At 37.2% G+C, this 17,349-nt stretch overlaps 1 protein-coding gene across 8 annotated transcripts in view; it reads right to left on the bottom strand.

Moving 5' to 3' along the window:
• The window catches only part of LOC106882391 (uncharacterized), a 350,086-nt gene that overhangs the window by 122,513 nt on the left and 210,224 nt on the right, over window positions 1-17,349 (bottom strand). For 7 of the 8 annotated variants that reach the window (XM_052969230.2, XM_089354753.1, XM_089354757.1 and 4 more), the window contains exon 5: window positions 5,703-5,781. The exons of the other annotated variant lie outside the window; for it this stretch is intronic. Coding sequence is in view for 2 of the 7 variants with exons in the window: in XM_089354754.1 (XP_089210880.1) it covers window positions 5,703-5,723 (21 nt within the window). In the remaining 5 variants the exon portion in view is untranslated. The remainder of the gene's footprint in view (window positions 1-5,702; window positions 5,782-17,349) is intronic. 8 annotated transcript variants of the gene reach the window in all.

Raw genomic sequence — 17,349 nt, 5'->3', positions numbered from 1 at the left:
GCTTGCATGGGTTGGACGGAATTAGTTGAGGCAGATTTTCTATGGCCGATACTCTTCCTGTTACCAAGTAAAGGGATATTTCCCCAACCCCCAATATGTTTCCATGGAAGATTAGCCAAATAGTTAAGAAACAAGCTATTTAACCACAAAGCCACATCTAGACTCAAACAATAATAGTTACAAATTATAGCACAAAGCCAGCAATTATATTTTATTTTCGTTTTTATTTAATTTTATTCTCTTTCTGATTCATCCATTAGGCTAGATGCAATTTTATCCAAGTTTCTGACAATCATGTTTTCTCACAAACAGTATAACACTATATTTTGCCACACATGTCTCAAAAACAGGGCAGGTTTTGTGGATCGTTGTCTCCTTGCCTCTCAACATCACATGACAACTGTAAGTGAATGAGTGCCACCGCCATGTTTAGTGGTGCCTTTCATTTCTAATCTTCCATGGAAACTTGTCTGGGGTTGGGGAAATATCCCCCTTATAAGGGTTGGCAACAGGAAGAGTATCAGCCATGGAAAAAAATCCGTCTCAACTAATTCTGTCCAACCCATGCCAGCATAAAAAAGCAGATGCTAAAACAAAGATGATGGGGAGTCTTAATAACAAGATAGTGTCCTTCATACCAATGTTTCAGCCAGGAAATGAAGAATTCAATTGTCAATCCAAAAGTGAGACAGAAACAAGATGTCTTGAAACACTAAACAATGAAAGACAATTGAAATACAATGGAGAATGGAACAATAAGACAGTTTCCTTCCTTCCTTCCAGTAATTTGGGTGTTTGGCTTGAGGAAGTGGTACCAGATCTTTCAACCTCTCAGACAGAATCATGGTGAAGAATGTTGAGTGCCGGGAACCGAGATAAGTATCAGAAGACATATTTATAAGACAATGATACAGAGCATATCAATCAGTTAGTTCTATCATTAACCGCCAGTCATGATGACTGTTGACAAAAGATCCTCGATTGTTGATCAGAACAAAGATGAACAAACTTATGATAGAAAGGAATGCACAGAGAAACATCAGACAGTCAGTGAGTACGGTGCCAAAATACTTGGCACATAACACAGTATAAGGCATTATGATGATGACAATATGTATAAAGGCATGAAGGTGGCAAGCTGGTAGAACCGTTAGCACAACGGACCAAAATGCTTAGCGGCATTTCATCCATCTTTACGTTCTGATAAAATAGGTACCAGTTGAAGACTGAGGTTGATGTAATTGACTCACACCCCTATCCCAGAATTGCTGGCCTTGTGTCAAAATTTGAAAATATATACAGGGTTGGCCAAAAGTCACCAGACAGTAAATCAAAATTCCATAAATACTATCTGTAATTCTGTATTGACTCGAATGGAAAAATGTGTTGCTCAAAGAGGACTTCAGTTTGAACAATTTTCACGATGTTTCATATTTAGACGTTTTTATTAAATTCATTCAGTTGCTAAACATGAATAAATCTTGGGAATTAAATGGGTTTTGATTTACTGCCAGGTGACTTTTGGCCAACCCTGTATATAAAAGCACAATACAATGTCAGTAACAAGACCAGAACAAACACCACTAAGGGTCAGTATTGGGATATTCTGATTAGCAAGTCTAATAATTCGCACACACCATCATCGTTTTAATAGCCGCTTTTCCATGCTTGCATGGGTTGGGCAGAATTAGTAGGGGCAGATTTTCTATGGCTAGATGTCCTTCCTGTTGCCAAAGCACGCCTATTTGCAGCTAAGGTAATATTTCTCCATTGCTAGACATGTTTTCACAGAAATGAAGGACACTGCTTGTATGACAGTGACACTCCTTTACAACAATCACGAGATGCTAAGACAAGGGCACACCAACCCGTACACACTTATATACATGAAGGGCAACTTCCACTTTCTGTTTATCAAATCTACTCCCAAGATGCTCGAGGTGCCATACAGAACTGAACCCAGAGCCAAATAGTTAAGAAGCAAGCTATTTAACCACAAAGCCACGTCTAGACCCAAGAAACAATAATAGTTACAGATTATAAGCACAAGGCCAGCAATTTTAAGGAGGGGCTAAATCGATTATGTTGACCCTGGTGTTGAACTGGAACTTATTTTATTGATCCTGAAACGTAGAAAGGCTAAGCTGACCTTGGCGGAATTCGAACAAGAAATAATGATAATAATAAGTGATAACATCTAGAGCAAACACCCTGTTTTTGAGATATGTGTGGCAATATAGAAAAATATACTATTTGTGAGAAAACATAACGATTGTCAGAAACTTGGATAAAATTGCATCTAGCCTAATGGATGAATCAGAAAGAGAATAAAATTAGATAAATAAAAAGCGAAAATAAAATATATAATAAAATGAAATAAATGTATGGTTCAGAGAAGATATTAGATGAGATTGTCTTTGAATGGAGAAGCTAAGTTCAAACTGAAATTTGCAGAAGATAAGGAATGAGTCATTTCACATTTCAAGACAAGCCACCAGAGGTAGAAAAATGCCAATTGCTGAAGCAACAACTGTTAAGCAAGCCTTCTTATGTGTGTATCTTCCTCTCTCTTTCTCTCTCTCTCTCTCTCTCCTCTGCCACTTTTTAAAAAGACAGGAATGCAATGAAGCTTTTCTCCATTCAGAAGCATAAACGGACACTATAGTCGAGTCGCATTCAACCAATTTATTAGACACTCATTTAATTACCAATCACAAGCTTAATATACTTATCGTCGATAACTACCTAACATTACAATGGCACTCTTTACAAACGGCCACAATGGGAATTTCCAACAGGAGGGGGAGAGAAAAAAACAAACACACGCATGTGCATGAGTGTGTGTGTGTTTGTGCATGGGTGTGTGTGCATGCATGTGTTTGTGCATATATCTTGTGCCTCACTTTGAATCACACCAAAACTCTCATCCGACACATTATTTTGCTCAGCAGTTTAAAAGTTATTATCATTATTATTATCCTTATTATTATTATTATCATCATCATTATTATCAATATCCTTATCATCAATATCATCATCACCATCATCATCATTATTATAAGATGCAACACCCCTACCTCTTCGAGCAGGCAAATTGATAATGTTGAAATGAACGCAGAATTTCTCTGAAGAATCATCATAATCATCATCATTATTATCATTATCATTATTATTATTATTATTATTATTACTATACATTCTTGCAGACAAAACTACAGATAACATGCTCCGAGTAGTTATTGATGACATCAATAACTTCTTATTATATAACATCTGAAAAGTTAATCAAATTAACACAAGTTTAGTCTTTGTAGTAAAGTTACACAGCAAACAAAGAGATTTGAGAAATGGTTTTGAAATCCAACACAGTTGCAAGCATCAACTTCATTTTTCTCTTCTTTGTTTTGGTTCTGTACTTTAAAAGAAACACTCGCCATACAGTTATGATTAAATCACACAAAATCGCAATTACTAGCGTAGAAGCGATACGATGATGCAAAAGTGGGCGGATAATTAAAAGCTGCCTCTGCTAAGTTTTACAAGCCTGTGTTTTATAATTTTAAATTCAGCATCGATTTTTCAACATCCACTTCTCCATGTTTGCATGGGTCAGATGGATATCTGCTGAGGTGGATTTCCTGTAGCTAGAAGCACTTTGTATCGCCAGCCCTCACCTGTTTGTTTCCAAGCAAGGTAATATTTCCCCATGACCAGACATGTTTTTTCACAGAAGATTGGATATGAAGGACAACACTTCTTCATTTATCTACAACTATCACACGATGTCAAGTCCAGGCAACAGCAACACACACTCAGGGTGGGCCAAAAGTCACGCACAAAATAAGTTCAATACACTCTAGAATTGTCAAAGACCTGCTTTAATTTTTCTAAAATTGAATAAAATAAATAAAATGATGGTGAATACACATGTACTCATATGTGATGAATAAAACGAATAATAATAATAATACTAATAATAATAATAATGTAATAAAATGTCAAATGTTTTGGTGCCCGACTTTTGGCCCACCCTATATATGTATGGGAGTTGATGCTGAGATTCCCTTCGGTCATGACTGACCATGGGATTGCACCTAGAAAGTTACCCTTCTGGGCACAAGTCCGGGCAAGGTTGTTTATGGAAGACCAGCAGTCACCCATGCATACCAGCCTCCACTCTCCATGCCACAAGGGAAAGGCAAGGGCTGATACAGCTTGGCACCTGTGGCGTCGCAAGGGCTGATACAGCTTGGCACCTGTGGCGTCGCAACTCATTTCTACAGCTGAGTGAATTGGACCAACATGAAATAGAGGGTCTTGTTCAAGAACACAACACGTAGCCCAGTCTGGATTTGAACTCACAACCTCACAATCGTAAGCTCGACGTTCTAACCACTGAGCCATGCGCCTTCACATGTGAGTATATATATATATATATATATATATATATACACACACACACACACACACATATATATATATATACAATGGGCTTCTTTCAGTTTCTGTCCACCAAAACCATTCACAAAGCATTAGTCAGCCCTGTGCTACAGTAAAAGACACTTACTTGCCCTAGGTGCAAAACAGTGGGACTGAGGGACTGAACTTGGAACCATGTGGTTTGGAAGCAAACTTCCTACAACGTAGCCACGCTTAGGCCTAATTTTAAAATATTTATTACAATTATTGAAATCATTGAATTAGGGAGCAGGAAAAGCTAGCCCTAGTTGTTCTATTACCTAAATAAATATCACCATGAAATCAAAAGATCTTTCTTTATATCACACACAAAGAAAAAGAAAATGTAGACTTTATCTGAAATGCATCCATCAATGGGTGATGGATATTGTCTTCAGAGAGTGCATCTCTGGGCTAATATCTATATCTACAATCAGATTTGGGCACATTCATGAAGGCCACTAAAACCCTTGTCATACAGAATGCACACTAGTGCTGCATCTAGAGTTAAGTATTTTTCAGATATAATGCTGTTCTCTTAATAGGACGTGATCCATAGATCGATCCATTGGTTCAGTGTTAGTCTTCAACTGTTGTCTCAACTAGGTTAGATATTAATAACTGCTGGATTGTCTATGAATTAAAGTATATTGAAGTTAGAGATGAATACAATCCGTTTCAAGTGTCACATTTGAATGCTTGCACCATGAAATATCAAACTTCCTTCGCTAAAGAGGGCCAAGTAATTTATGAGAGGAAAATCACAAGAAAAAGTGTGTGTGTGTGTGTGTGTGTGTGTGTGTGTGTATATACATATAAAACCTGTGACCACTACAATCTATGTGTTAAGTAGAAAAGGTAGTCAGAATTCGGATAAACCCCATTTATCGACTCCCTTCTCTTATTAACATTTATGTGTCTATGCATGTGTATGTGTGTGTGTGTGTGTGTGTGTGTGTGTGTGTGTGTGTGTGTGTGTGTGTGTGTGTATATATAGATATATGCACACACACATATACACACCATCATTGATATACATATATATATCCATACATACATATATACATATATATATAAAAACGTATACATATATATATATATGTATATACAAATACATATGTGTATATACAAATACATATATGCGTATATTCAACTATACACATATATACATATGCATGTGTGTATGTGTTATATATAAGAAGATAAAGTTTAGTTAGTAATAATTTTCAAATAGTAAAAGTTACCTTCATTTTATGGAAAACCATCTTGACCAGGGATCTTTAAATCATCCCGAGGTTTTCCGAAATAGGAGGGTTGGCAGTCCTACAAAATAAAGTAAAACGGAATTCAGTAAGAAGTTACTGAAGATGAGAAATAGATTGAAAACGGAAACACAACTGCAAAGAAGTAAAACGGTCGATTAAAATAAGACGTGAATAGTTCCAAAGAAATTGTCAGGGATGGATGTGATTGGTCGTTGAGGAGAATCATGGTGTTGATTAATCAATTCTTTAATGAATTATATTGAAAGTTGATAAATCATGCAACTGTATTGGTATTGTAATGCTAAAGAAGAAGAGCTAAAAAACCTCTCTCAAGAACTAGCTTTCATATAGATCAGGGGTTCTCAAATGAGGTCCATATATGTAGGTCTGATATATGTAGATTTTTGTCATTCAGTTATACTTCTACAATACACAAAATATTAAAATTCTTTTTTATACAATTCCTAATATTTAATTATAAATATGTTCTTTTTTTTAAAGCTTTTAGCATTTAAACCAGCCATAACTGGCTCAAATATTCTATCTGTCTTTTTTTTTTTTTGCCTTCAAACCAGCTAGATTTGGCTTCTTACAACTACCAAACAATGCAATTCTAATAAACAATCACATCATTGAAATCTCAGAGCTACAAGATAATGCATTGGAAAGAATGAAAACAATTGAAAACAATGGGAATAAACAAGCATTACACCTGACAATAATCAGAATGCTAAAGGTACTGAGGGTATCAATATAGAATAACTAGGAGAGTCCATTCAAATAAAACAGGAATCAAAGGGTCACAGGGGGGAAAAAAAGGGGGGTTGAGAATCACTTGTGTAGATATTCAAGGGTGAGATGCAATGGGGTAGCTTTATCATGTTTTTGTAGACTCAAAAGAAGGGTAGAACTCACAACTAAACCCTCACAAGTTGCACAATTTAATTTAGAGGCACAGATGTGGTTGTGCAATTAGGAAGTTTGCTTCCCAACCACATGGTTCTGGGTTCAGTCCCACTGGATGGTGTCTTGGGCAAGTGTCTTCTACCATAGTTTCAAGACTGGTCAAGTGGATTTGGTAGACGGAAATTGAAAGAAGCCCATAGTGTGTGTGTGTGTGTGTGTGTGTGTTTGTTCCCTTATCTTGACATCACATGATAGTTATAAACGAGCGTCGCTGTCATATAAGCAGTGTCATTCAAATCCAATATTCTATGAAAACATGTCTGGCCACAGGGAAATATTACTTCATTTCAAAACAGGTGAGGATTGGTGACAGGAAAAGCACCCAGTCACAGAAAATCTGCCTCTTACCAATAAACTCTGTCCAACACATGCAAGCAAGGAAAAGTGGACATCAAAAAATGATAATGATGACAACGAGTGCCGTTACAACTAACTGAAGCAGTGAATTATTCCACTTTACCTACTTACAGTTTAGGTGAACTATAATCGAGAGAGCTGAGTGTCTTGATCACAGTCCATTTCTTCTCGATTCCCTTATTATACCTTTCCCCCATTTCCATTCTTGTATTGACTGAATGGTTTTACGAATCTAAAGTATTAAACAAGAACTGCTGGAGCAGAAGAGTTTACAATTGAATGCCCTGCCTAACTGTAAAATAGTAAAAATATTGATTTCTCCAGTTTGGTTGATTGAAGCAAATACAACAACATGCTTTTATTAAGATTGTGATAAAAGTGGTAGAGTTTATTTAAAAACACAGCCTTAAGGAGGGTGTTACTGCTTCAAACATTAGCTTTTCGCCTGCTCTTCCTCACAGCAAACCAATTTACTCCATTTTTGAACTGTTTATTCCCATTAAATGCTGACATGGAGCCACTGCCAGTTTCTCCACATCCTTTTGTTTATGTCTATTGGAGTCAACAGTCTAGTAACTATTCGTCTATTGAAGGGTTAGAGTACAATTGGGAATTTTTAAAAAGATTTTATTTCAGAATTTAAATATTATTTTCAAACTCAGATTCTTCTTGATTTTTTAAATTTAAACTTCAAACAGAATTTAATACAAAGCGAAAATTCAAATTGGAGGGGGGGGGGGGGGGAAACAAACAGAAAAATTCTTTTTCTAATTGAATTTCAATATCAAGTTTATATTCTACACTTCATGTTTTACTTGTTGAAAATGTCTCAATTATATTAATTTGATATGTTAAACTGAAATAAAACATGTGAATTGAAATCCTCAGTCTTGGAGAAATATCAGAAAGAATGAGATCACTACTGCACTTTTATATTGTCTGAAGTTCTGAAAGTTGGTAAACACAATGGTACTTGTAAGTCATAATCTTTTGAAAGGTTAATTATAATTAAATCTCTTGAATGTTTAATTCAATTACCTTGATACATTTGCTATAGTCAGGTAGATCATTCCAAACAAAGAGTCTCACAAACCTTGTGGCAAGCTCAGTAATGCACTGTTTTAAGTGCTAAAACCTACGATCTATAGGAATTACATATAAATATTGCAAATTCCAATGATGGACATTCTCTACAGACTGCATTTAGCCAATAATTTCAGAGAAATAAACACTGCCATGAGACATAGTGTGCATGTTTATATGTGTGTGTATCTGTGCATATACATGTGTGTATAAATATATATATATATATGAAACCTGGGGTCTTTCTCAAACCACCATAAGTAATCAGTGGTCTTTATCAAACCAGGCTGCGATAATTATTTTTGTATAGATTTGCAATTAAAATCTAAGATAGAAATATATACATCTGGGAGTGCGTGTGTGTGTGTCTGGTGCTGCCGGTTGTCAGACAGCAAAAGTCATTGCTCAGATACAGGAAACTGCAAACGCTGAAAATTCTAAGCAATTATCAAGGCTGCCACATAAAACCAACAGTAGCTTTGTTGATCCACAAGTAAAAAAAAACATTTATCAACCAATGTGATGCTGAGCAGACAACTCGGGGTTCAATTCTCTGTAGCAGCTCACTGGCCAATTCTTTTCCTTCTTATAAAAGTATTTATCATATCTTTTAAGCTGTGTTCACAGTTATTTATGCATTTAAGTTTTCTATATTTTCTATAATATACCAACTCATTCGGTGCTTCTAAGTTTGTTTATAAAACATATATATATATATATCATGAGTGAATGTAACACCTTAACCAATAAGCATGTGGCCTGGTAGCTAGGGTGCTGCACTCATGATTAATAGATCTTAGGTTCAATTCCTGCAGGTGGTACATTATGTTCTTGAGCAAAGCACTTCATTTTACGTTGCTCTGTAGTCATTTCAACATCTGATGTTTGGACACAATGCCAATTCGATGGGGAGAGTGACCTTAATGCACAGCACATATATTTGGTCACTATAAACAAATCGTTTGTGCCGGTCATTCAGCAAAAGCTGGACACTCATGTTTTCTTCAACAGGAGAGTCCATTATATATGTGATTAATAAAATAAACCCCGAAAACAGAATAGCTGTGAAAACAGATTAGAAGATGAGGGTGTGTTTATTGGTAGTCTACAGAGTTATTTTGTTGTACCTTGGGAAGGTCATTGTGCCAATAATAGACTCATGCATTGTTTCTATTTCACTTCTCTTATTATTATTATTAGCCAGTTTGTTAACATTTAACCAATTATCTAACTGACTTTGATTAATCATTCAATCAATCAATCAGCAATATTTACAGAAATCCTTTCATCATACTTTGCAACCTCATCAATGATATAACCCCTCTATTCCAGGTTTCTTTTAATTGGTTAAATGATAACCAATTGACTAACAATAAAAGAAGTGAAATAAAATCAGTGTGTGTGTTTACTGACATAATGACCTTCCTAAGAGATAACAAAATGTTTCATGGTTGGCGTTAGGAAGGGGCATGCAGCTGTAGAAACCATACCAAATTAGACAGGTCAAACCATCCAACCCATGCCAGCAGCATGGACAATGGACATATGATGATGATGATATGGGCTCACATCAAGATCATGCAATCCAAGGATAAAAATGAAATGTTCTAAGTTCTATAGAGTAAAATGGATGCAAAAGAAATAAACTATTAAAAAATTCCAGAAAGAAAATCGGGAATCTCCAGTTGAAAATTTACCAGTTGAAAAATACAGCAAAAATTAAAACTAAAAGACTGAAACACCTAAAGCAACATAACACATGCCCAGTTTAAAAGAAATAAACTCAATTAAGATACAAAGCCCTTCTTTTTCAAAATGAAAAATACAAAATTTAAGTGAATTTAATACAAAAGGTTCTGTGAAATAAAAATTATCCCTACAAAATTTATTTAAAACTGCACCCAAAAACATTGCATTTTACTTAACATCTAGTTCTTAGAAACAATTGCTTCTAGCAGGCTTTGCTTAGAAGCACTTAAATCTGATTTGATTATTTTGAAATTAGTATCTGTGAAATTGGAAATTCTAATGCATTGTATTACCGCAACAAGCTGGCAGAATCGTTAGCAGACCGGGTGAAATGCTCAGCAGGATTTTCTCTGTCCTTGCATTCCGAGTTCAAATTCCACCAAGGTCGACTGCCTGTCATCCTTTCGGGGCCGATAAAATAAGCACTGGTTGAACACTGGCGTTGATTGTAATCGACTTAAGTACTCTTGGGTATGAGTATAAAAAAATTGTACCCCTTCTGCCAAGCCATGTCGAGCCAGTGTGACAGAGTAAGCTCGTCAAACCAGTATAATCTGAAGCTCAGATTCACAGACTCCACATCAGACCGTGGTTGGTAGAGAAATTATGCTGAGGCAATCCAATCCGATATTACTGTATTTAATGGCATATAAAGTCTAAGATATTAGCCCCACTTCCCCACTAAAAAATGCCTTAAAAAAAAAAAAAAAAAACCACACCGAGTCCTATATGTGAAGTTATGCCTTTATTACAAGCGTTTTCCCTGGATATGCACTGTAGAAATTTGCATGCATCTAATTCGTTTGTGCATTTTTATGTTATCAAATGCAGAAAAATTTTACCATTTAGCTGAAATCAGAATTGGTACATTTTTACCCACTTGAAGTCCAATTGACCTAATAACCGATTCCAACTCCACCATCAGAGCCATGGTAACCAGATGACGTTAGAGAAGGCAGTTATCGATAGAGTTGTAACCACGTGGAAATAGCTGAACATCTTCAAGAATGATAAACAGATGCTACTGTTTGGAAACTTTAGGTGAACATTCTTGCATGTGTGTGTGTGTGTATGTGTGTGTGTGTGTGTGTGTGTGTGTGTGTGTGTGTGTGTGTGTGTGTGTGTGTGTGTTGCTATGATTGTTATTTTATACCTGTTTACCATGTTGGCATGCATTGGACTGCTTGTTACGGTTCACGGCAATTCTCTCACTCATGTAGTGTATTTGTTGTTGGCAATCCGTCGCTTACGACGTCGAGGGTTCCAGTTGATCCGATCAACGGAACAGCCTGCTCGTGAAATTAACGTGCAAGTGGCTGAGCACTCCACAGACACGTGTATCCTTAATGTAGTTCTCGGGGATATTCAGTGTGACACAGTGTGACAAGGCTGACTCTTTGAATTACAGGTACATCAGAAACAGGAAGTAAGAGTGAGAGAAAGTTTTGGTGAAATGAACGAGTACAGCAGGGTTCGCCACCATCCCATGCCAGAGCCTCGTGGAGCTTTAGGTGTTTTCGCTCAATAAACACTCACAACGCCCGGTCTAAGAATCGAAATCGCGATCCTATGACCGTGAGTCCGCTGCCCTAACCACTGGGCTATTGCGCCTCCACCATGTAGTGTATATATGTTCACGAATACACATACACACATTTATGTATACCTGCTTGTTATTAAGAAGCTCACAGAATCATAATTCCATTTCTATCTTCAACCACTGCCCTACATAGAAAGTAAACACAGTAAAACACGGACACACACACACACACACACACACATGTGAAATAATCAGATTGGACAAAGTATTGACCAAGCTATTAAACATAACGCAGTGCAGCTTTCTCATTTTACGACAGATACTATGATGAGACAGCCTCAAATCATCTGTACCAACTAGTGAATAGATAGCAGATGAATGTTAAATCAAAGCAGAGATGTCTCCAAACTATTATGGCACGAAAGGATTAGTTTAACAAACATACACAGCAGTGATGTAGGTGTGTGTGTATATACACACACGGCAGGTTATAAAAACAATTTAGCATTAAACTGAAGAATCACTCCATCCCTTTTTTGCAGAGTTCATATTTATAACACTTTTACAAGAGAAAAGCGACAGTAACTTCGAAGCTTTCGTCAGACTGTGCGTATGTAGACTCACAAATACCCGATATACTTACTTTTACTTTTTACTTTTTTACTTGTTTCAGTCATTTGACTGCGGCCATGCTGGAGCACCGCCTTTAGTTGAGCAAATCGACCCCAGGACTTATTCTTTGTAAGCCTAGTACTTATTCTATCGGTCTCTTTTGCTGAACTGCTAGGTTACGGGGACGTAAACACATCAGCATTGGTTGTCAAGCGATGTTGGGGGGACAAACACAAGACACACAAATATATACACACATGCATATATATATATGTGTGTGTGTGTGTGTGTATATATATATATATATATATATATATATATATATATATATATATATATATATACGACAGGCTTCTTTCAGTTTCCGTCTACCAAATCCACTAACAAGGCTTTGATCAGCCTGAGGCTATAGTAGAAAACACTTGCCCAAGGTGCCACTCCTGGGCCTATATATTTTCCTATTCTAGGCACAAGCCCCAAAATTTTTGGGGAGGGAGGCCAGTCGATTAGATCGACCACAGTACACAACTGGTACTTAATTTATCGACCCCGCCAAAAGGATGAAAGGCAAAGTCGACCACGGTGGAATTTGAACTCAGAATGTAAAGACAGACAAAATACCACCCAGCATGCTAACGTTTCTGCCAGCTCACTATATTACCAAGTCTGAACTCTTCTAAAACACTAATAAACCCACTATTGCCAGCACATACCATTTCTGTTTTCCATCCTATTCTGGATTTTACCCTGAAATATGTCAGCTTTATCAAGTAGTGAGCACACACTGTTCCCAAGCAGACAACCACTACCTCCACCACCACCTTTACCACTGCCATCTCCATCACCACACCGTATTTGACAGTTATTCCTCCACCTCACTGGGTAAATACTTGTTAAAAATTCGGTCTCAATCTTTTACTGCCATTAGGAATACAATATTCCCTCGCTGCCCAGTTTTATAGAAAAGTATAACTTACTAACATCTTGATAAAATTCACTTCACTGTAAACCAGGTTGTTTTCATGATAGAAAAGCAAAAGTGGGTTAGTTTTAACAGGTTATATATGTCAGTTAACAAAGGAACCACTACGTTGTTACTCAGCTGCTAGAAACAGCAACCAAATGCCTTAAAAATCACACAACTTACAATTTTGAAAAAAAAAACAGCAGAACTCAATGGACAATGCAAATCTAGCAGTATATACACACACGTGGAGACGCAATGGCCCAGTGATTAGGGTAGCGGACTCGTGGTCGTAGGATCGCAGTTTCGATTCCCAGACAGGGTGGTTTGAGTGTTTATTGAGTGCAAACACCTAAAGCTCTACGAGGCTCCAGTAGGGGGGTGGGTGAACCCTGCTGTACGCTTTCACTACAACTTTCTCATTCTTTCTTCCTGTTTCTGTTGTACCTGTATTTCAAAGTGCCAACCTTGTCACACAATGTGTCATGCTGAATCTCCCTCGAGAACTATGTTAAGGGTACACGTGTCTGTGGAGTGCTCAGCCACTTACACGGCAATTTCACGAGCAGGCTGTTCTGTTGATCGTATCGACTGGAACCCTTGTCATTGTAACTGACGGAGTGCCACGACGGCACACACACACATATATAATATATAAATGACTCAGGAATCTAAATGTAAGAAGTGATGGTAGGTATAGAGAACAAAAAGTGGACGGAACAATAGGATAAGCTAGCTAAGAAACATATGTGTGATAAACAAAATCTTGCCCTCGGGCCGACCGAAGCCTTGTGAGTGGATCTGGTAGACGGAAACTGAAAGAAGCCCGTCGTATATATGTATATATATATATATGTATGTGTGTGTGTTTGTGCGTCTGTGTTTGTCCCAACATCGCTTGACAACCGATGATGGTGTGTTTACGTCCCTGTAACTTAGTGGTTCGGCAAGAGAGACCGATAGAATAAGTACTAGGCTTACAAAAGAATAAGTCCTAGGGTCGATTTGCTCAACTAAAGGCGGTGCTCCAGCATGGCCACAGTCAAATGACTGAAAACAAGTAAAAGAGAGTATATGAATGAAAGAGAGCATCAATCCTATTGCTAATTAACTTTAAACCCTGGTATCCAAGGAACTGTAAATAGGACAAAGTGTTTTTTTCTACATAGAAACAAAATGGAGCACCTGCAGTACATTTGAACCAACAATCCTTAAATAAGTAGTTTGATACCTTACCCCATTAGCCTTTTATCTTCCACTGATAAAAACGGAAATACTAAATCCTGCCTACATAACTACCTACTTTATATATACACTTTTACTCTTTTACTTGTTTCAGTCATTTGACTGCGGCCATGCTGGAGCACTGCCTTTAGTCGAGTAAATCGACCCCAGGACTTATTCTTTGGAAGCCTAGTACTTATTCTATTGGTCTCTTTTGCTGAACCGCTAAGTTACGGGGACGTAAACACACCAGCATCGATTGTCAAGCTTTGTTGGGGGGACAAACACAGACACACAAACATATACACACACATACATATACATATATATATATATATATATACAACAGGCTTCTTTCAGTTTCCGTCTACCAAATCCACTCACAAGGCTTTGGTCGGCCCGAGGCTACAGTAGAAGACACTTGCCCAAGATGTCATGCAGTGGGATTGAACCTGGAGCCATGTGATTGGGAAGCAAGCTTTTTAACATTTTGTTCTTTTTTGCTGTCCACTTGCAGTTAAGCTATATTGTTCTCTACAAGGTAAACACTAAAACACACACACACACACACACACACATACATATATATAGATATATACACATGTATGTATGCATTGTGAACTAACCACTAGTCAAATGCCAGCAGTCAAAAAAGCAATGCCTTTTTTTTTCTTCTCTTTCTCGCTCTAACTACTCATCTCTATGGGTGTATACTAAAGCTGTTTTGATTGGTTTGTCAATATCCTTGCAGCAGTTAGCTAACTGGGGAGGAATAATATATATTAAAAGAAGGAGAAAAAGAAAAAAAACGAAAAAAACGAAAAAGAAAAAAAACGAAAAAAACGAAAAAAAACAAAAACGGTCAGAAAGCAATAACTGTATTGATTACTAACCCATCAGTATTGGCAGCATCACCAGCGCCATGAAGAACTATGATGACATTTTTTTTGTGGTGGAGCATTAAGCTGCTAAGTGGATAATTTAGGGATCAACTGGCAGCAAAGATAAATCAAAACGAACAAAAATAACAACAAAATATAAAAAAAAACGGATAGTAACTTTTAAATTAGTATGCACGGAATTTTTTTAAAAACATCTTTTTTTATTATTTTTTCTCCCCCCTCCCCCGGTTTTATTTCCATTGATTCTTCCATCTACTATTCCAGGGTGATAGGTTTGGTTTTTATAGTATTGCCAATAAAATGGAGTAATAAAAGACATCCAGTCAAAATTGAGAAAAAAGAGGTTGGTAGGTGGGGGGGGGGAGTAAGTTAACAAAAACTTGGAAAGGATATTCTTGCTAGAAAAGAAAAGGAAAAAAAAAGAGAGAAAAAAATCTTCCAAAAATTTCTCTTCCAGCTTGAGATTATTGTGAAAGAACTTCAGTCCCAAAACCACAGCCGATAATCAGTTGAAAACGTTGAATCAGTCGGTATCTGCTAGTTATGGTGATTGGCTCAAGAGGTTTTTGTACAAAAGCTTCATAGTCTTATATAAGCACACGCGTGCATAATAACAGACAATATCAAGAAAGTTTGTCTTATTTCCCTCTTGGGACACTGCTTTTCTCACCTACAAAAAACGCAATCCAGTTTTTCAACTATATTGTGTATACAGAGTAATATAAACTTACAACAAATAATAATACTGTTTAGTAAATTATATTTAATATGTCATGGGTCATAAAATTATCGTAATGTAGATTGTAGATTGCACACACAAACATATACAAAAACACCCTCCTTCTATCTTTTACACAGACACACACACATACAGTGTGCTCATTAGCTAATACCTCAAAACATATGTAATATATTTAGTGCAGCAAGCTTTCATAGTGTGTATGTTGACATACATACAGTAGGTGAAGAAGGTAGTATGTTGTAATATATAAATATACAGCAAAATACAAGGAAACTAGCACTGCGTACATGTGTAAACTATGAAATGCAGTAATGGAAGAGAATATCATAAGCTATAACCAATCTCTCTCTCTCTCTCACATACACAGCACAGGTGTGGCTGTGTGGTTAAGACGGTTGCTTCCCAATCAACCATATGGTTTCGGGTTCAGCCCCACTGCATAGCACCTTGGGCAAATGTCTTCTCCTATAGAAACCAGGCCAGCCAAAGCCTTGTGAGTGGATTTGATAAATAGAAACTGAAAGAACTGAAAGGCGGCGAGCTGGCAGAAATGTTAGCACACCGGGCGAAATGCTTAGCAGTATTTCATCTGCCGTTACGTTCTGAGTTCAAATTCCGCCGAGGTCGACTTTGCCTTTCATCCTTTCGGGGTCGATAAATTAAGTACCAGTTACGCACTGGGGTCGATGTAATCGACTTAATTCCTTTCGCTGTCCTTGTTTGTCCCCTCTATGTTTAGCCCCTTGTGGGCAATAAAGAAAAAAGAAGCTCATTGTGTGAGTATGTATGTGTATGTTTATATGTGTATGCTTGCATTTTGTCTTCACATCATGTGATAGTTGTAAATGAGTGTCACCGTCATACAAGCAGTGTCATTTTCCAATATTCTATGAGAACATGTTTTATCATGGGGAAATATTCCCTTATTTGGAAACAGGCGAGGGTTGGAAACAAGAAACGCATCTGACCACCATGCAAGCACAGAAAAGTTGATGCTAAAATGATGATCATACCCACTCACACGCACATAGGTACAAGTATGGACTTGTGCATGGCATGTTCACATCTCAAGCGTGTGACCTTGGGGTTCAGTCCCACACTATTGTATCTTGAAGCAGGTGGCTTTTATCAAACCCTAACTTTAAGTGAGCTATGCTAAATTACCAGTGCCCATCCCCTGTGAAAGACACCTGTACCAGGCCACATAAAAAGCACCCAACACACTCTGTAAAGTGGTTGGCATTAGGAAGGACATCCAGCCAGAGAAACTGAGACAAATATCAAACTGGAACCGGAAGCAACTCTCCATTTTGCCAGCTCTGGTCAAACTGTCCAACCCATGCCATCGTGGAAAACAAGCATTAAATAATGATGATAATATACTTCGTAGATTTTCGCCTATCGCAGGGGTTTTTGGAATGTAACATAGTTCAGGGATTACTGTGTGTGTGTGTGTGTGTATATATATATATATATATATATATATA

This window comes from Octopus bimaculoides, chromosome 7 (genome assembly GCF_046866305.1).
Source record: "Octopus bimaculoides isolate indiv1 chromosome 7, ASM4686630v1, whole genome shotgun sequence".
NCBI classification, from domain to species: Eukaryota; Metazoa; Mollusca; class Cephalopoda; order Octopoda; family Octopodidae; genus Octopus; species Octopus bimaculoides.
The sequence above is the reverse complement of the archived record's forward strand: the minus strand, read 5'-3'. Positions and strand labels throughout refer to the sequence as shown.